The sequence below is a fragment of the Mustela lutreola genome, chromosome 1 (genome assembly GCF_030435805.1).
Source record: "Mustela lutreola isolate mMusLut2 chromosome 1, mMusLut2.pri, whole genome shotgun sequence".
Classification (NCBI taxonomy): Eukaryota; Metazoa; Chordata; class Mammalia; order Carnivora; family Mustelidae; genus Mustela; species Mustela lutreola.
The window spans coordinates 2899094-2919904 of record NC_081290.1 but is presented as its reverse complement, the minus strand read 5'-3'; the positions used below and the strand labels follow the sequence as shown (position 1 = coordinate 2919904).

Here is a 20811-nt window from a genome sequence, read left to right as displayed (position 1 = left end):
ACACCAATTTAGCCCATAAATTTCTAGGGAAATAAAAGTAATTTATTGATTTTTCTTTACAACCTATTAATAATTAAGACCATTTATATTACCAAGCAAAATGCGCTTCACTTAAAATACTAGAAAACCCTCAAAGTAGGAATGTCAGGCTTAGTCTTACCCATATTTGTTTTTTGTTATAGCAGTCATTGAATCCATAAGACGAAGAGTCTGTAGGATTCATAGAATGTTAGAAATTCTTTTATTTGGGAATTTTTGCCTGAAGTCAGTAGGGGAACTCTTAATTAGAGGGCAGAAAAGAGAAACAGAGTAAATAGCTGATGGTCAGATTCTCCATACATGTCTCCCCTCGTTGATGTTTGAATCTGAGCTATTTCCTGTCTTGTGTTTTGGAAGGTCAAACTCCCCCACCCCCAGCTTAAGTATCAGAAGCAATCTTTATTTTATATAAACTGGAATCTAGGTCTCAGAACCTCAAAGGAGATATAGTCTAAATGCCCCGTATAGTTAAGAAAAGAAAGGCCAAGGGAAAGAGAAAATGTGTTCCACTGAGCGTTGAAGGTTATCTAAATGCCCACACCCTGAAGTGGGTGCTTTTATATTTACAGTATGGAGGAGGATTGTTTTAAGTGGCTTCAATGGACAGATGACTTATTCTGGGAAAGGCAAACTTTCTATTCTCTAACACAGAGGAAGACTAAGGATTGCTGTGTTCAACAGTGTAATGGAACACAGGGTCATGGGCATGGCGCATACACACACACACACACACACACACACACACACACACACACCCTAGCTTTATTAGGCTGCAGTTTCTGAAGGACCACAACTCTCTTATGGCTAATTCTTCATCTTAACTTGCTGTTGTTGACACCTGTGCTTCTCCGGCCCTTTCTTTTTTCCTTTTCTTCTCTTAATTCACTTGAGTGACCACTATTCTTCATCCCTGCGTGTTATTTTTCAGATGTATGGGCACTTCTTTGGGGAGACATTTCTAATTATCCCCCTTTCCTTTAAACAAGGGATGGGGGATGCTTTCTCGCGTGTGAGAGAAAGTACGGAGCTCTGAATGAAACACCCAGTCAGAAGACAATTCGTGGCTTAGACACTGGAAGACTCTTATACACAGGCACGGGAGAGTTCTCAGCATGGAGCTCTGGTCGAGTTGCCCTTTGCCAAACTGCTTGACAGTGTTCACACATGCATAGGAGAAATCATAGATGAAGATGAAAGAGAACTGCAGTGGAAGAAGCTTGGAAAAAGTTAGTGCTAACCTGGAAAGGAAGAGGAAATCCCACCCTTCCTCACTAACATACAGGGGTCTGCTACCCGTCTTCTGCCGAGTCCCGGTTTAACCGAGGCAGCAGCTCCGTCTGATCGGAAAAGTTGGAACTTCGGTGGGGAAGGGAGCTAACCACGACCGGGTGGGGACGGAGCGCGGGAAGAGGGGAGAGAGAGGAGGGAGGCAGGCCAAGAAGAGAGCTCGCGGAGTGGAAATCACTCCCCCGGTTTCATTTCTGCTCCGCAGAGCCCCTCCCTGGCCGCCCTGGACTGCGGGGTGCGGAGCAAGGGCGCTCCTCGCGGCCCCCCTGGGTCCCGGAGGGAAGGCTCCCGGTTGCGAGCGGGTCAAGCCCACACTCCACGCACCCGTTCCTTTAAGCTGCTCTTTGCCAACCCCCAAACCACTTACGTCCTTTGCACACCGGATGGAAACGAGGCCGGCTCCGCCTTCGCGGGGGTTCTGCTCGGTCCAGTCGCGCCGGCCGCGCGGTCCGAGCCCTGCGGGAGCGGACAGACCGACCTCCTCCGAGCCGCGGCGCGGCGGGCGGGGCGAGCGCGCAGCCGCCCGTGCGCTCCAAGGTCTTTCTTCCCGCAGGAGCTGAGTTGGAGGCGGAAAAGAACCCAGACATCCCCCCGCGACCCTGGGCCGCGGCCCCCGCTGAAGGAGTCAACTTCCAGGCGGTCCGAGTCCTCGGGTCATTAGCTCCGCGGCGGCCCCGGAGGGGCAAGTCGGCGCCTCTAAGTGGCTCAGTTCGCAAGTGGCGCGACCGAGGCTCCCGAGGCGGCCGCGACGGCCCCCTGCGCTCCTCCGCCCCCGGCTGGATGTACATCGCTCTCCGGAGCCCATCTTGGTAATAATTTCTACTTTCACTCCCCCTCCGCGGTCTCAGAAAACGGGCCGCCCCCGGCATGGGACCGCGCGGGGAGGCGAAGAGCGCGCCGGGGAAGAGCGGAGGGGCAGGGAGGTGTTGGGTCCAGGAACCGGGGAGCTTCCCGCCAGGGCCCCCGCGCCCTTCCCTGGCCCAGGTAGTCGCGTTCTCCGACCGCACGACCCCAGCAAGCCCCCTGCGGTGGGCTGGCGGCGTCCTCGCTCCGTCCTCCTCACCCCTTCTGCGGGTCCCGGGGAAGACCGAAGCGAGTTCTCGCCGGAGCGCATCCTGCCTGCGTCTCGCTCGGCAGGGCTGGGAGGGGGAGCGCTCCGAGAGGGAGCCGGCGCCGGGGCATCACCCTCGGGCAACTCGCTGCGCAAAGCAGCGGTGGCTCCACGGCCGGGGAGTCCCCGGGGGCTCCTCCGCACCCCCCGCCCCATCGCGGAACTCAGACTCGGGAAGAGCGCGCGGGCCCGGGGCGCGCGCTGGGTGGCCAGGTCTCTGCCGGAGGCGCCTCAAGTGCCCGGTGAAACGGAGGAAGGGCCGCTCCCGTCCTTTCGGGGCTCCCCTTGCCGACCCCGGCACTGATCGCTCCCTCCTCACAGACCCAGAGGGCCGCAGCTTCAGCAGGAGGCGGGCCCGGCCGCGCTCCGAGACCCTTAGCCACTTGGGGAAGGTGCTCAGGACCTGCGGGGCACCGGCAGGCCGGAGAGACCGCGGCGAGGCAGGCGGCGCCGGAGGGAGCGCCCAGCCCAGCAAAGAGTTAAAGGGAGGGGACGTGGGCTGTCACGCGTCATTGGGCAGATTATGTGCAGCAAACAAAAAGTGTGTGTCTGCGTGCCAGTCAGTCACTGCATCGGGTCCATCTGTACAACTCTGCGCGCGCTCTCGCGTCTCGCTCTCCCTCGCTCTCCGCCCGCCGCTCGCACCCCGTCTCCCCGTCTCTCTCCCCGTCTCTCCGTCTCTCCGTCTCCCCGTCTCCCCGTCTCTCTCCCGTCTCTCTCTCCGTCTCCCCGTCTCTCTCCCGTCTCTCCGTCTCTCCGTCTCCCCGTCTCTCTCTCTCCCGCTCTCGCCCTCTCCTCTCTGTAGGCACAGCCTGCGGGGCAGCAACCCCAGCCCCTCTCGACATGGAAATGCACTGATTCCGCGGGCAAAAGAGACCCTCGACTGCGTCCCCGGGTTCCAGGTGGCCTGCCTGGGGCGGTTCGTTCCCGACCTTCTCCCGGGTGAGTCTCGGGGCTTCGCTGCGGGAGGGGGCCGGGTAGGGAGACGGAAAACCTCGTCCGTCTCGTCGCCCGCCGGGAGAGAGGGCGACGGCCTCGCGGAGGGACCGCTCCGGCGACGCGGCGATACAAAGGGAGGAGCGGGCGGGGATCCGTTCGCGGAGAAGCCGGCGGCGAGGCGCGCGGCCGCCAGACAATGCCTGCCCGCGGGGAGGGCGAGCGGCCGGCGGCAGCGACAGCGACAGCGACGCGCTCCCGGCCAGCCCCGCGCGCTCTGGGGAGGATCCCCGGGCCCAGGCAGCCGGGCCCGCAGCAGCCGCGGAGCTCGGAGGGGCCGGGGACGGCGGCGACCGCAGGCCGGCGGGGAGCCCAGGCTGTCGCCCGGCGCGGATCGCGGCCGCTCGAGGCTCGTGGCGGCCGCGGCGGCGACGCGAACCCCTCGGAGCGCGGCGGAGCGAGGGGCTTTCGCCGTATTGTTCGGTAGAACTGCATGTTAATGACTGCGTCCCTGCTGTCGCCGAAGTGACGGGCGACCTCCCGCACAATGAACCGCCTGTGTGAAAGAGACTTTTAAAGGGGAGAGAGAAATTGAGGCATAAAACGCTGAATTGAGGAAACTGAAAAGGAGAGAATAGGATTCCGCTGAAAAGGAGATGAGAGGTTCTGAAGGGCTGTATTTTTTTTAACGTATTTAAATGTGCAATTAGAGATCAGGAAGGTTACCTTGTGTGGGGTAAAAATACCCAGAGAAAGATGCCTTAATATAATAAAGTAAGTTTCTATTTTATGGATATTTTCTTTTATTTCTGTCTGGCAGAAACAGCCCAGTACTTGACGTTTTGGGGATGTAGCAGAGTGAATGGAAAAAGAGGCTGACCAAAGTTTCATGCTCTGTTAACTGAAAAGAAAAAAAAAAAAAAACTCTACCTTGTAATCACATTTACAAGATTAATTGGTTAATAGACATTATGATAAAAATGGACATTACTAATATTATTCCATAATGAACAGCTTCTCGGGAAAAGAATTAGGTCTACTCTTTCCTGCGACTTAAATTATACAAAGTATACAGGAATTACTGCCTGTCGTGGCGTTATTAGGGAAAAACCAACTTGGGGGAATCTTTTAATCAGTCAGGGTTAACAATGCAGTTAGTTCAAAGCCAGTTTAAATTTTAAACACCTGCTTTGTGTTGTTTTAAGTGACAAGTTTTGTAAGGGTGGCCAGTGGCATAGGAAGGAAAATGTCTCTTTATGACAGCTTAATAGAGCCCTCCATCAGGGTATTAAACTTTGTAAATTGCTGTGGATTGCACGGGCAGAGAGCCCACAGAGATCTACCCCAGTGGGGCTGCCCCTCTTGCCCAAACCGGGTCCTATCTGGGGGAGTGAGAATTCGCCAGTCGCTACACATGCAGTATTTCAATCAGGGGACATTTCAGGCCTGCCGGGTACCTGCTCACTCCATGAGGCACATGCAACTCAATCCACCCCCTTGTATAACAAGGTACCTGGGATTCACTCTCATCCATAAATAAGCATGTCGAGAAAAAAATAATTACCTCTGCTTGCTGCTTTTAATTAAAGCCTCGGAGGGACAGTGTTGGATTATGGTAATGAACAGACAGACGTCCCCTCTTGTAGGCTGCAGAGGAAGGTTAGCTGACACAGACTCAGTCGCCCTGACACTCTCCTGGAAATCCATTCGCCATGCTCCGCTGTCTCTGCCTGCTCGCTAAGGCTGCTCCCCTCTTTGGAAGAAAGAAAAAAATCATTCCGGGCACCCAGTTCAATACATTAGAAGGGGGGAGAGGAGCTTTCTCCCAAGGGTTGGAAGTTTCTTTCAGTCGGGGACAGTCTGTAGGCTAGTAAAAACAAAACAAAACAAAACAAAAATCCTATTGTTCTCCCCACCCTTATCCCCCCAATCCTGGCCCATCCTCCCCCAAGATCATGCAAAAAGCTGATCTGTCTTTTCCAGACTTGTTTTCCTTCTCAAAAGCGCCCCCCCCCCCTGAGATCCCATGATTCCAATTCTTTAAAGAAAGTGGCAGGGCTGGGGGAGAAGGAGTACTCCTCAGTTGGCATTTTCAAAATATGCCAGATTTAATCTGCCACTGGCTTTATTTTTGAAATCAAGGCTATGCGAAAAATCAGGTAAACTCAAGAAAAATATAACTGTAGTTGAAATGTTCTGCCTGGATTCACAGAGGTAAAAGGAGTAAATAAGGAGTAATGTAAGTTGTTTCCTTGTCCTGTGTATCTGTCACCAGTGATGGAGGATTCAGGCATCCAGCGAGGCATCTGGGATGGAGATGCCAAGGCTGTCCAGCAATGTCTGACAGATATTTTTACCAGTGTTTACACCACCTGCGACATCCCCGAGAATGCTATATTTGGTCCCTGCATCCTGAGCCATACTTCCCTGTATGACAGCATAGCTTTCATAGCTCTCAAGTCCACGGACAAGAGAACAGTCCCCTATATCTTCCGGGTAAGTCTTGGCCAGTGCTGCATAGGGTATGAAGGTAAACCTATGTTGAAAATGGACCAAGGATCATTCTAATGACAAGCTGAGATAGGTTATGAATGTAGACAGTAAAGTAATGTGAGACATCCTATTTTACACAGCAAAAAAGAGAGAAAGAATATTAAACTCAAATCATTGTCAGCTGATTTCTGGAATAAATGGTAAAATATGATTTGGAATGCCAGGTATATCTAAATCACTGCCTCAGTTCTAGGCTTTCCTGGCGGTGAGCTCCACTTCCTTAACTCTGGAAGATTTCAACTAGGGTGGAAGCTATTTGCAAACTAAGTACTTTCTGTAAGTACTTTTATAGTAAGTACTGGGTGCATTTGTGTTCCAACCCAGGAGGCCTTCTTTTCCTCTAAATGTTACTCCTTCTAGGAAGCTAGCCTGGTTCCAGAATTTGTATTTAATGAAAATGTTAATGGCTTGACAATAAAACATCATTGAACTCATATGTTTGGCTTTCAAGATATAAGTCTTCCCACTTTCTAGTCTTTCTTTACAAAGAAGAACTATTAATTGTTTAAGGCAAAATTAGGAAGATGAATGAATACCACGGAATAATGTCTAAGATCTAAGCTTGCTTTTTAACTTCCAAAGCAAACAAAACTCTTCACACTTTTGTAATGTGGGATAATTTAGAACTGAACTCTCAGGAGGTTAATATTAATTTGAATTGTAAAGAGAAATGTCCTCATTTGATATTCAACCAATATATGAAAAACACTGCTTTATATGATTGGTACAGCGTTTCAAAGGACAGTTATCTGGCCTGCTGTTTGCAGACACAAAGATGGGTGCCAACTGGGGTCGTGGTTAAGCTTGATCTCAGACAATTCTTTGGAAAAGGATAACAAAAAGGAAATGGTCCAGGCTTCTCTGGCTTCATTCTCTCAGGAGGGTCTCCCTTCCCCCGCCCCCTACCTTCTCGTGTTCTTTCTGTTTTCTGGTCTGTAGGTAGACACCTCAGCGGCAAATGGTTCTTCAGAAGGTCTCATGTGGCTGCGACTTGTCCAATCAGCCCGAGATAAAGAAGAGCAGAACCTCGAGGCCTACATAAAAAACGGACAGCTGTTCTACCGTTCTCTCCGCAGGATTGCCAAAGACGAGGAGTTACTAGTTTGGTATGGGAAAGAACTGACTGAGTTACTCTTGCTCTGCCCCTCTAGACCCCACAGCAAAATGAATGGTAGGTTGGCTCGCGACCTGCGGCGGGGCCCTTCACGAGTGGGGGAGACGCAGGGAGAGGCGGGGCTCGCTCGCGCCCTGGCGCGCGTCCTCCCTTAGGGCTTCTGCGGGGAAACCCGGAGGCCTAGCGCGGCACGAAGCTGGGACAGAATAAACCCGGGCCCCTTGGCTCGGTTACTGCACTGCCCGGGGTTTGGAGGGAAAGTTAGAGCAGCTCGGACAGGGCACTCTTCTCGGGGCGCTCAGGTCCCGAGAGATGGAGGTGATCTGTGAAGGGGGTGACGGCGAGCCGGTGCGGAGACGATGCTTAGTAACCCCGTGGTGTGCATGTGCGCGCGTGTGTGCGCGTGTGTGTGCGCGTGTGTGTGCGTGTGCGCGCGTGTGCGCTGTTCTCTCGCCGAGCAGGGTCGTCCCCGTACACATGCCTGGAGTGCAGCCAGCGTTTCCAGTTCGAGTTCCCCTACGTGGCGCATCTGCGCTTCCGCTGCCCCAAGAGACTGCACAGCGCGGACGCCAGCCCGCAGGACGAGCACGGCGGCGGCGCGGGCGCCAAGGATCGCGGGGGCGGGGGCGGCGGCAAGGACCAGCCGCAGGCGCCGCAGGAGGCGTCCCTGGGCGCCGGCCCCAAGTTCGGCAAAGCGGGCCCGGTGCACCACTACCCGGCCCCCTCCCCCGAGGGCAGCGGCCAGCCCGCGGCCGGCGGCGGCGCCAAGCCCTCCACGGACTTCCACAACCTGGCCCGGGAGCTCGAGAACTCGGGCGGCGGCCACACCTGCTCCCCGGGCCGGGGCCTCGGCGGCGGCCAGCAGGAGGCGGAGCTGAGCCCCGACGGCAGCGCCCCGGGCGGCGGCAAGGGCAAGCGGAAATTCCCGGACGAGGCGGCGGAGGGCGGCGGCGGCGCGGGGCTGGCGGGGGCGCGGGGGCGCTTCGCCGAGCGGCCGCCGCCCGCCTCCAAGGAGGACCTGGTGTGCACGCCGCAGCAGTACCGCGCCGCGGGCAGCTACTTCGGCCTGGAGGACAGCGGCCGCCTGTTCGCGCCGCCCAGCCCCGAGACGGGCGAGGCGAAGCGCAGCGCCTTCGTGGAGGTGAAGAAGGCGGCGCGCGCGGCGGGTCTGCAGGAGGACGCGGCCGACGGGGGCGGCGCGGCCGCCGACGACCAGGACGCGGGGGGCGGCGGCGGCGGCGGCGGCGGCCCCTCCACGCCCGTGGCCGCCTCTCCGGCGGGCGCCGACAAGCTGCTGGCCCCGCGGCCCGGGGGCCCCCTGCCCAGCCGGCTGGAGGGCGGCAGCCCGGCGCGGGGCAGCGCCTTCACGTCGGTGCCGCAGCTGGGCGGCGCGGGCGGCGCGGGCGGCGCGGGCGCGGGCGCTGGGGCGGCGGGGGGCGGCGGCGGCGGCCAGGGGCCCGGGCCGGACGAGCGCAAGAGCGCCTTCTCGCAGCCCGCGCGCTCCTTCGCGCAGCTGTCGCCGCTCGTGCTGGGCCAGAAGCTGGGCGCGCTCGAGCCGTGCCACCCCGGCGACGGCGTGGGCCCCGCCAGGCTCTACCCCGCCGCGGCCGACCCGCTGGCCGTGAAGCTCCAGGGCGCCGCGGACCTGAACGGCGGCTGCGGGGCGCTGGCGGGCGGCGGCGGCGGCGGCGGCGGGGGCGGCGGGGGCGGCCTGCCCAAGCAGAACCCCTTCCTCTACGCCACCGCCTTCTGGCCCAAGAGCTCGGCGGCCGCGGCGGCGGCGGCGGCGGCGGCGGCGGCCGCGGGGCCCCTGCAGCTGCAGCTGCCGTCGGCGCTCACGCTGCTGCCGCCGTCCTTCACGTCGCTGTGTCTGCCCGCGCAGAACTGGTGCGCCAAGTGCAACGCGTCCTTCCGCATGACCTCCGACCTGGTGTACCACATGCGCTCGCACCACAAGAAGGAGTACGCGATGGAGCCCCTGGTGAAGCGGCGGCGCGAGGAGAAGCTCAAGTGCCCCATCTGCAACGAGTCCTTCAGGGAGCGCCACCACCTCTCCAGGCACATGACCTCGCACAACTGACCTGAGAGGACCCCGGCTCTCCGCGCGCGCGCGCAGCCGAGCCGCCTGGGGAAAAACACGCGAGGACACCCACCACCTCCTCGTGACCTGGAACGCTGCGCCCAGACACCCAGCGCACACGCTCAAGCGTCCACGGGCCGCCCCGACCTTTCCCTTCCATGTTTCCCTGCACCTTCGTTCCACGCGCACGCACACGCACACGCACACGACAGGATGGTGGATCTTTGATTGGGTGGGTTGTTCGAGGGGTTTTCTTTTGAATGCACGCATTTTCACTTTCCAAAAACAAAGGTACATTTTTTAAAATGTCATATATTGCAACATATTGATGCATTTGTCATACGTTTCTACTTAAATTATTAAGCACTTACGGTTTAGATGTAATAATTATATGTAAGGGCAAAATTTATTTTGGATATAAAGTAAAGGAGGGGGTGAGATGCTTTCTGCATTTCTTGATGACGGTTTGTGTTCTTACAAAAACAGATAAAATGAAGAAAAAGGGGTCACCATTCAATTTCAGTTTCCAGGGGGAAGTGCATGGATCATGAAATGATTATGAACTTCAATGAAGAATGTCATCATTATGTAAATATGTATTTGCTTTTAATACAAAGTGTAATTTTGTGCCAGTGAAATGGAGTCTGAATAGTTATGTGTTTCTTTTATCCCTGGAAAGATTTATTAAACTTTATAGATTATCCAGGTATGTTGGATGCTTTGACAATAAATGACTATTTTCTTCAAAGCAATTATGTGGAAAGTTTTTAAGTACTTTTTTTTTTTTTTTTTTTTTTTTTTTTTTTTTTTTTTTTGTAGCTAAGGGCTACACTTTTGAGTAGCTACCATCTATTTTCACTGAGTCTCTGAAAAGAAGAAGAGAGAGCGGGAAGAGAGAGATAATAAACCCAGTCCCACTTGCCTGAATTTACTGTGAGCCAATATGGAACCTAAAAGTGAGAAGTCAAAGTTCGATACTGTTTGTAAAATCTTAGGTGGAAGGTGTTGGGCTTCTTCCTCAAAGGGTAAATCATTTAGACAAAGATGTCTGCCAGCAAGCTAACCTGTCGGGCGGGATCAGCATTCTTTTCAGCAGCAGGATAACTAGCATCTTCACAATTGGCCAGAGACCACTTTAGGCCTTGATCAGAGAGACTGGATGAAAAGCCCATTTTCATTCTACAAATGATGCCTACAGGTGGGAGTATCCTGTGCTCTAGAACCTTTCAGCATTCTGTCCTGTGCTCTAGAACCCTTCAGCATTCTGTCATGACCCATTAAGAGACCCAGTGAGGAGTTTCTTTAGAAACCAAGGTGAAATGACCACGATAGTCTATGCATTGCTGGGCCCAGCCTTCTTTCTAAAGGCTCAAGCAGCTGCACAGCCTCTGGAAAAAGCCTGGTCCTAGAGCATGATGATACAGAGGAACCAGATAATTTCCCCTCCTCTTCCTGTTCTTCCTCTTATGAAAAGTCTCTCTGTACTCTTCATCTGCTGACAATTCCCAGTTAAACTGTTTGGCACCATTAGGTGCAAAACCATAAAAATGATGGTTCTTTAGGTCTTAGGGGAACCCGCATCTAGAGTCATTCTAGAAATGCTCTACGAACAGACACTACCCTGGTTGTCTATCACTGGAGCTATTCTTTCCCATTTTGTCCTCCACTATGTCAGAAGGAGGACACCTGTGAGAAAGTCTGTAATGGGAAACGTCCACACTGTCTCGCTGGAGACATTCAATGGCTTCCCCTCCAAAAGGACTTGAAAGCCTTCATTGTCTTGAGGTGACTACAGAACAAGTTATATTTCAGGCAGGGAGCAAGTAAAGACCAAGGGTAGGGTAAAGAGATGTATCCACAGTGTGACCACCATTGTGTCAAAAAGCTGGTTGACTCCCTTACCATCTAAGGACCTTTCTGTGCTACATGTCTCTGAGGCCTACTCTGTTTTCCTAGGCAACAAGTGGATGATCTAAAACCCTAATCCTCAGCAAAGTAGAATGAGAACAGTCCAAAATTTCAGTTTTAACTGCTCTTTATGACTAATGTGGCTGCGTCATCACTGCTGTCCTTTGATTTCGCTGCATTCTGGTTTTCTCATCTACACAGGAAGTGTGACAGGTTCTGCTATCTGTAAACTACTTCCCGCCCTGGGGATTGTTTTTTGTAATGGGCTAATCAGGTCCCAGTGATATCTACAAGGAGATTTGTAGAGAAAAGACCAAGATTGGTCTTGGTCCAAGACCAAGCGAATTTGGTGGCAAGAAGTAAGAAAGATATTTGGGGGCAAATGAAATATGGGCCCCAAGAGATCCTTAAATCAGGAAGCTTGAGAGGCTAACTGAATTGTCCAGACCTGAGACACTAGTGGATTTCTGGAGCAAAAATATCTTCAAAACCAGCCAACCAACCAACAGCACAGGTCGCTTGGGGACCAAAGTCTCCAAAACCGACAAAAATGCCCCAGACTTCAATGCTCCCACGTTCTGTCCCAGTTGTCCAGAATCTCCTCTTGACTAGGGGGCTTTGTTCCCTGTTGGGATCCGGAGATGAACTTAGGTCTAGACAAAAGGTACGCAGATGCGCCTTTTTGTGAAGTCTGGAATCTCGCGGTTCGCAGGCTGCGCGATTTCGCTCGTGCCTGCTTGGGTCAGGCCGTTAACGTAACCGCACAATCGGGAGCGCGCGGCGTCTCGGCAGAGCACGGCCCGGAGAGCCGGTGTGCGCGCCGCAGGCCGACGCTCAGGGCTGGGCCCGGGGGCGACCGGTCTGCGCACGGGACGTCTCGGCCGGAATGAGGAGGGCAGGGCGCCCACAGCTCGTTTGCCTTCAGCCAAAGCAAACTGACAAGCGTTTTATCTTCATGCCGCGTTTTCGAGCTTTCGGGTGTATCTTAACTCTCTGCGCGTCGGAACTTTCTCAGCTGAGACTTTCTCGTCACCGCCCCGGTCCACACGGCTGCCGTCGCTGGCCGGGGCCGCGGCGTAGACGCCCGCACAGCCGCGGGGGCGACGGGGTCACAGGCTGTGCCGGCGGCGCCTGCGTGGGTCAGGCGGGTCGAGGCCAGGTGGCCTGAGCTCACAGCCCCGAAGCGGGTCCTCAAGGCCGGGGAAAGGTGGAACCAACCGGGGCGCTGGCCTAGCCCTTGCTGGGTCCCAGTCGGGCCGGTTCCCGGGATTGGCCGCGCCCCGCGCCTTCCGTCTCCGCGCGCTCTCGGAGCAGGTCCCGAACCTCCTCCGCTCCGGGCTTCGGTCCGCGGGGGCGGGCTAAGGGTGGGGGCGGGGCGGGGCGCGGCGGGGGAGGGGCTGCGCGTCCCGGTTTGGCTTCCGAGGGTGCCGAGCTTTCGCGCACAGGCTTCGCGCCTGGAGGGCCCCAGAGGACACATGTTGCACCCGTTCGCGGGCGCCGGCGAGGGGAGGCCGAAACCTGAGCCGCCGGGGAAAGTCCCCAAGGTCCCTGGTCCTGTCCTCGGCGCTGTCCTCGACGCCCGAGGTGCCGCGTTTCCCAGTGGCGGCCGCGGGCGGCCGGTTGCAGGCCCGGGTCAGCGGCCACGCGCGCCGCAGGGGGCGGGGCGGGGGGAGCAGGTGTTCGAGGCCGGTTCCGGGGCTCCTTCCTCCAGGGATGCCGGAGCGGCGGAGCTGCGCCCGCTTCCTGTCCCCGGTCGGGTTTCTCCTCCAGCCCCTTCCCCCGCAGGCGCCGGCCAGCGAGCGCGACCGCGAGCGGGACACGTCGGACACCCGGACCAGGCGCACCCAACCCCGGCCGGGAAGCGCGCCCCAGTCGCTCCCGATCCCGGGGCCTGAGCCGCAGAGCGGTCCGGCCCGGAGCCCGGGGCTTCCCGTCTCCGGTCTCCACCCACACGGGCCGCGCGACTCCCCTCCGCCAGCCCGGACGGTGCGCGCAGCCCGCGACGTGCCCTGGGGCCCCGCACCGCGCACCACGGAGCGCACCACGGAGCCAGGGCAGCGCGGCGGCCGCGAGGGTCCCCGGGGGGCGGGGTGGGGGTGCGTGGTTCGACGTGAGTTTCTTTCTTTTCCTCTCCTTGCCCAGCCCCGTGTTCTGGCGTCGCTTTTGGCTCCTTCCGTGGTCTTTCCCTTCCCTGTCCCTCGGTCCGTCCGCACCAGCGCGGGTCTCTTGCTGATCTGAGTCTCCTGAGCTTCACGAAGAAACCGGCCCCGGATTCCCAACGCTCGGGGCGCCCGAGCCTGCGGGGGCCGCCGCCGCCCAGGAGGACACTGCCCTGTCGAGTTACCGCGCACGGAGGGCGACCCGCACCTGACCCAGGGATTTAGAGATGGGCAGGCGCGGGTTCCGACAGACAGACGGGCAGACAGGCAGACACACACTCACACTCACACTCACACACTCACCCACACTCTCTCTCTCACACACACACACACTCACAGCCACCTCTAAACAGTCCCTCCTAGGAAGGGACGGCCTTGGCCAGGCTTCCGAACCAGGCTCCAGGCTCGTGGCTCGTGGCCTTGCTGGGAAATGCCATTGTCTCCCGCAGGTGCAGAAGTGCCTCCCGGAGGTGTGAACCCTGCGGCCTGCGGGAAGCCGAGCCGGACGGAGTGAGAAGCCTCAGGCTCCTTTTTCCTCTTCCGCGTGCGTTTTGGTTGACGGTTGACGGGCAGGCGGGCCTGAGGCCTAGAAGCCTGAGGGGAGGCCCGTCTTAGGCTAGTGGGCCTGAAGGCCTCCTGCCCTAGTCGTGCAGCTGGGCAGGGAGAGGGATGTTCTGCCTCTCTGCTTCACACACCCCAGTCCTAAGGTAGCTTTTGCTTTTCTTCCTTTGAATTGGAAGTTAAAACTTCTCAGAAGCATGTGTATTCTCCAGCGGTAGTGGATGAAGAAACTGAAGAAGAAGTTCTGTTAAAAAAAAAAAATTCTGGGGCGCCTGGGTGGCTCAGTGGGTTGAGGCCTCTGCCTTCGGCTTAGGTCGGGATCCTGGGGTCCTAGGATGGAGCCCCACATCGGGCTCTCCGCTCAGCGGGAGCCTGCTCCCCACCTCACCCACCGCCTTGCTTCTCTGCCTACCTGTGATCTGTCTGTCAAATAAATAGAATCTTAAAAAATAAATGAATAAATAATAAATACATGTATCATTAAAAAAAGATTTTTTTAAAAAATCCTTTTTTAATTTTTTTAATCTGTAGGGTTAGAGGTCTGGTAAAGCATCTTACTTAAATAGCTGACCCGGTTATACTAATAATTAGTTACTCATTCCTTTTCTTTTCTTTTTTAAAGACTTTATTTATTTGAGAGTGCACAGAGGGAGAGAGAGAGAGAGAAGCAGCTCCCAGACAGGGAGCCTGATGCCACGCTCATCCCAGGACCCTGGGATCATGACCTGAGCCGAAGGCAGATGTTTAACCAACTGAGCCACCCAGGCGCCCCATATTTATGCCTTTTCAAGTTATGTGTGTATGTGTGTGTGTACTGAGATACATACATATGCATGTTTGCACATATAGCACATATGTGCATATAGATGTATGTGTACATATCACCCCAAACACATATATTTGTATATAGAAGTGCACATATCCATTGTAGTACACACACACACACGCACACGACTTGACAGGCACTGTTCTCAATGCTTTCTGTTGATTCGGCTTAATTCTCACAATCTGCCCAAGAAGAAGCCTACAAAGGGCCTAAGTTTTAGGATTACAAAGTTGGTATGTCTGTCATCTCTCGGGAACAAAAAGATGGATATCATACAGGGGCGCCTGGGTGGCTCAGTGGGTTAAAGCCTCTGCCTTCAGCTCAGGTCATGATCCCAACGTTCTGGGATCGAGCCCCACATCGGGCTCTCTGCTCAGCGGGGAGCCTGCTTCCTCCTCTCTCTCTGCCTGCCTCTCAGCCTACTTGTGAACTCTGTCTGTCAAATAAATAAATAAAATCTTAAAAAAAAAAAAAGATGGATATCATACAGGGTAATGGAGAGAATAGTGCTTCCAAGTCAGAGGCCTGCTCCACAATCTGTGGCCTTTTCATGCATGCATGGGTCTCAGTGAGTAATACCACCTCTGGTCTGACACATCGCCGTGTCTTAAAAAGCAAATCAGACCTTTCACACAGAAACTCATCACTTCCCGCATGTGATTGTCTTTCCTGTTGGTGATGACATGCTTTCAGCTTCAACCTACTTTCCTCGTGGGATTGGGATGCCCTCTGAGCTCTGTAAGAAATCTTGTGTGGTTTTAACTTCCTTAAGTGATCTTTGCTCATTTTGAAGCAAAGGTGGGAGTTCTTGCTGGTTTGATTTTGATTCTTCATCCGCTGGGGACTACCAACTCCAGCTCAAGTTCTTTTTAGTGTTCTTAAATGGACCTCAAGTTACAATGCATTATTTTATTATACATTTCCAGTCTTTTAAAGAGATCTGAAGAGGACATACAGTATCTTCTTCTTTTCCTCAAATTCTTGAGGGAATAAATTCTTCTGAGAAACATTAAGCCTTTTTGTAAACCAAGAAAAGGAATAAAATTTGAAAGAAAAAAAAATCATGGGACAAATGTAACTATCAGTTTTATATCCTTCCACTTCTCTTCAGATCTCCAGCTAGCTACCAATTCCAAGTGCTTCTCGTCTTTTTTTCTTCTTCTTCTTCTTCCCCATTTTCTCTGGAGAAACTGTGTGGGAGTGTGTGGGTTTCTCCAGGGAAGAAATCCAGAAAACAGATCCACCCCAGACCAGGATCCCAGAGCACACACACCTGCTTTGGGGATGGAAATCTGGGAAAAACAGAGCATGATTACACTCCTCCCTCGGGATTCATCTCTGGATCGGTGTGCCAGTGTTATACCAGCACTCCTAGAAACGCAAAGTAGTTTTTCTGTGTTTAGTTACTTTTCTGTGAAGTGTGAAACTTTTTTTAAAAAGCTTTTGATGGCTTCTTTTCTCACAGACAAACAAATGAATTAAGATCTGTTTTCCCCTCTGGCAAGATTTCACTGGGTCTTTGAGAAAGACAAACATAGCCAAACAGCGACACCCAGCCCAGAAATCGATGCAAATCATGCAGTTTATAAAAATCGTGGTATCTATACATTTCTCTAGGCTCAGAGGTTAGGTGTTGGAGCCTAACGAGGTTGGAGGAAAGAAAACAAAGGGAATATTGCTGCAGGGTCCCTCTTAGAAAGGGGTCAATGAGACTTGCCCAGTTACGTACTTTTGGAGAGAGGACAAGTGAAACTGTTTGCTTTTGCTGGGCGGATGGAGGTAAATCGTGAATGCCGTAAAGCTTTTCCTCATGGACATTCAATCTCTCTCTGATTTTCATCTCAGAACTCCCATCTTCAGTGGTCTTTGCCTTTAGGCTTTCTTAGATCTCCCTTAGTCTAAGGGGCGGTATACAGAATTCCCACTGGTATGAATAAATAGCAAGGAAAAAACATTTGAATGTACATGAAGGTATTTTCCTCACCGTTTGTTTTCTCGAGCTTCTTTTCTCGTTCTGGAACAGTCTAAAGAAGGACGAGCCAGTGGTTTGCAGAGGTGCTTCTGTTCCTGGGCTCATCATGCTCAAGACGACTTCCAAATCAGAAGTCTTTGATTTTGAGGCTGCCCTTAAAAGCATTTATTAAGCTGCCAAACATGCCTAAACATAAAACCAGGGAGATATTTAGAAAACTTACCTCTCAAAAATTGAATTCCATGCGTACTAAAGATAATAGCGTGGTAAGACAAGTTTTATCGAGTTCCATGACTGCTAGCAGCTCACATCTGAATTTCTTAAATCCCTTAAATATTTAAAATACATTTATTTTGGTATTAAGCCAATTTTTTTAGAGTCAGCTCCACGCCCAACATGGGGCCCAACCTCACACCGGCAGGTTCAAGGGTCTTACACTCTACCGACTGAACCAGCCAGGCACCCCAGTACCCAGTCAATTTGATGACAGCTCAGAAAGAGGGGTTTGGGATTTTAGAGAGCACAAATTTCTCTCTTCCTTTGAACATTTCAGGAGAAGAAATTTAAAGCTTAATATGTATAGTTTCTGAGTCTCCGTTGTATCTGCTCTTTACAACAGCTTGCTCAGGTCAAGTGGAAAAACAGAGATGAAAAGACAGGAGCTCTGATAATGACTTCCTAGTTGTGTGGACTCCAGGGAGACAACTCCAAAAGGAGGTAACTTCCCCCAAATTCCCCTTGTCAGAAATTTTCATTAGAAATGATAGATATTAAGAGCCCACAGGGCAATAATAATAGAAAAGTAATATTTCCCAGGAAGGCAATAATATCTGTAGGGCATTATAAAGGTCTGTGAGGATGCGATCTCTCTAAACCACCTAGCTGACTGTTAAAAATGCAAATTCCCAGATGCACTTCCAGAAATTGGATAGATCTTCTTACGGGCTCAGAGTCTTGTGTTTTAATTAATCATCCCAGGCGATTCTAGAGAAGGTGACTCTTGATCCACACTTGAGAAGCACCGTGAAGTGTTCAGAACAGTAATTAGTCCCTTGGAAACAAATTAAAGTATATGTGTCCCTCAGTCTAGAAACTTGCTATGGTTCAGAAATACTGAGTCTAATTTGAATTACAGTGTTATAAATATACAGTAAAAGTTTTAAAAAATATTTTATTTATTTATTTGACACACAGCAAGAGAGATCACAAGTAGGCAGAGCAGCAGGCAGAGAGAGGAGGCAGCAGATTCCCCACTGAGCAGAGAGCCTGACGTGGGTCCCACAACCATGAGATCATAACCTGAGCCGAAGGCAGAGGCTTAACCCATTGTTGAGCCACCCAGGCGCCCTTACAGTAAAAGTTTTTAAGTATCTTCAGGGATGCTCTATGTTTCAGATCAGTTTTCCTTTCTTTTCTTTCTTTTTTTTTTTTTTTAAAGATTTTATTTATTTATTTGACAGACAGAGATCACAAGTAGGCAGAGAGGCAGGCAGAGAGAGAGGAGGAAGCATACTTCCTGCTGAGCAGAGAGCCCGATGCGGGGCTCGATCCCAAGACCCTGGGATCATGACCTGAGCCAAAGGCAGAGGTTTAACCCACTCAGCCACCCAGGCGCCCCTCAGATCAGTTTTCAATTTCTGGTGATTCATAACGTGTCAACATTTTGCCCTTTATGTCCCATTCAGGCCCGGCCATTAGTATAAACAACAATAAAATATATATAAATGCATAAGAAAGGCTCTAAGAGAATCTTTGAGTGGAATTGGTGTGGAAGATTTTTAAATGTCCATGGATCATCAGCTCATGAGGGATTTGCTTTTTATTATATTTTATTTTATTTGCATTTGGATACGTTGGATTTTCTTAAATTGCGTCACAGCGTCTTTGCACTTGTGCGTTCATGGCCTTTCCCAAACAGGTAGTGACAGCAGTCTCCCAAGAATTCTCCGCACCTGCGGGTTTTCGGTGGATCATAGCACAGAACTGAAAATCTCTTAAGCTATGGGTTTGCTCCGGCCCCAGCTTACCGAACCTGCCCCGCTGGGGGCCACACAGACTCTGCCACATTCTGAGGGACAGCGAGTGGAGGCCACCAACTCCGACCACAGAAGCTACTGTGGCCCAGAAACGGACTGCTCTTCTGCTAGCTGGGTCCTGCCGGGCCTCCATCGGGGCCCCCATCGGGGCCTCAGATGGAAATCAGAGGGGGTGGTACCTGAATAGCCTGGTGGCATCTGGTCGTGGCCGAGCACTCACAGGAACCCAGCAGTTCTGATGTTGCCCATGGTCCTTCAACAGGGTATGGGCTCTGGGATGCTCTTGTACAAATGTAACCCTAAATGCAACAGACTTCTCCTACTAGGCTTCTAGGTTTGTCCGGACATGCCTGACTTCGAGGGTAGGCGCTGGGACCAGAGCTACAAGATCATTTAGGGTCCATATAGTTCTTCATTAGCACAGAGGATCCTGCTTAAAAAAAAAAAAAAATGAGATTAGATTTCAGGAGACCTAACATCTACTCTCCTTCCGGCTCTGCCATTCCCCAGCTGGTGACATTGGATGAACTAATTTCTTCTAGCTTCAGTCTTCTCACCTGTAAAACAAGAGGGCTAGACTAGATCAGAGCTTCTCAGACTTTATAATAATTACCAGGGCCCTTGATAAATGGGTTTGGCTCCATTTCTGGAGATTCGGAACAAAGGGGCAGTGGCCTGTGTATAAGAATTTGCATTTTAATAAACTCTCTGGGTGATTCATGATCCACCTTCTGGAAATATTTGTCTAAATCAGTGGTTCTTCACTCTACTCTTGCATTAGAAACATGAGGAAAGTTTTAAAAAATGCTCTTGATAGGATCCACTGTAAATGAGCGCATCAGGTCGTCTGGGTGTGGGACCAGGCGCTACAGGTTATTTTGCGCTGCAGGGGTTGAGAATCAGTGGCTTAGATAATCTTTCAGATCTTTCCTTGGGTCTAGACCTCTCACTTTTAATTTGGGATTCCTGGTTCTCTACCACAGTATACAGATTTACTGCTAGGGGCTGAGTCCCCTACCCCACAAATTCATATGTCACAGTCCGAACCCCGAGTACCCCAGAATGTGACTGTATTTGGAGATGGGGACTTTAAAGGAGTAATTAAGGTAAGATAAGGTCTTATGGGTGGACCATAATCCAAAGTAACTGGTGTCTTTGTAAGAGGAGATTAGGACAGAGAGGACACAGAGATAAACTGAGAAGACCAGAAGAAGGCAGCAATCCATGGTCCCAAAATGCAAGTCTCAAGAGAAACCGACCCCGTCAGCATCTGGGGTCTGATATTGTGAGAAAATAAATTTCTGCTGTCCTCAGTTTGTGGTGTTTTGTTAAGGACAACCCTAGCAAACTACCACATTAGTCGAATGGTTTTCTGAAACCCGACTGACTTTAAAGAAAATGGCTTGTCTTGTTATTGTTCAGAACCAACTTAATCTCTTGTATGGACACAAATGAACTAAAAGGAAAATGATTTAATGAGCATTTTTTCCAAAATCCTGATTAAAGATAAGCTATGGAAATAAGTAATGCAGTTTAAAATACTATGACTTAATTTTGAGATGATGTTTTAAGTTGACAGGACTAAGAAAATTTCCAGGACTTTTTGCTACCACTCATAAATAGCAGGGCTGATTTTAATTAAACAATAAATTACTACCAAATTTTTAATATGGTCATGTAAATTTAATGTAAATTTTAATTATGAGCTTACATGAAATAGAATTTATTATTTTAATTTTAATTCTGGGTTTTATAAGACAACCCTGTCATCTATCCTATCCATCCCTAATTTCTCATGCCTCTTTCTTAAGATTTCTTTAATCTCAATTTTCACTTGGATCTACTCAAAGAGAAACTATTTGAGTATTTTCATCATACCCTGGAAAAACAGACTTAGACCATAAAGAAAAAGATATATTGCCACCTAGTGGAAAATAGGCAGAATCATTCGATTTCACTCAGTTTTAAACCACAAAATGGTTAGTACAAGAAATGCTGAAAAATGTTCTTCCATCATGAATAACTACACTTTAATTAAATGATGCCTTCCATATTTAGCTGCCGTACCATTTTTGTCTTCTAAGTTACGTATTCTTTATTTTTACTCAGCAGCTCCTCATAGACATATGCTATTGCTATTGCTATTGCTGGGGGATAAAGTGGAACCCAATCTTTCTGAAGGACATCTAGCTAAAATGACAAAAAGTGCTTACAGGCAAATAGAAAGAC

At 51.8% G+C, this 20811-nt stretch overlaps 1 protein-coding gene across 1 annotated transcript; it reads left to right on the top strand.

Moving 5' to 3' along the window:
• The first annotated feature begins 1771 nt into the window (after nt 1-1771).
• On the top strand, nt 1772-9863 carry PRDM8 (PR/SET domain 8). Its single transcript, XM_059155535.1, has 5 exons — nt 1772-2135; nt 3243-3379; nt 5649-5869; nt 6866-7097; nt 7502-9863. Exons 1-5 carry the CDS (start codon nt 2107-2109, stop codon nt 9118-9120), a joined length of 2238 nt encoding a protein of 745 aa, XP_059011518.1. The 5' UTR covers nt 1772-2106; the 3' UTR covers nt 9121-9863.
• Nucleotides 9864-20811: the final 10948 nt, after the last annotated feature.

Coding starts and splice junctions, on each gene's coding strand:
- PRDM8 (XM_059155535.1), top strand. CDS start 2,107: ATGTACATCGCTCTCCGGAGCCCATCTTG. Junction 3,380..5,648: donor CGTTCCCGACCTTCTCCCGG/GTGAGTCTCGGG, acceptor ATCTGTCACCAG/TGATGGAGGATTCAGGCATC. Junction 5,870..6,865: donor CAGTCCCCTATATCTTCCGG/GTAAGTCTTGGC, acceptor TCTGGTCTGTAG/GTAGACACCTCAGCGGCAAA.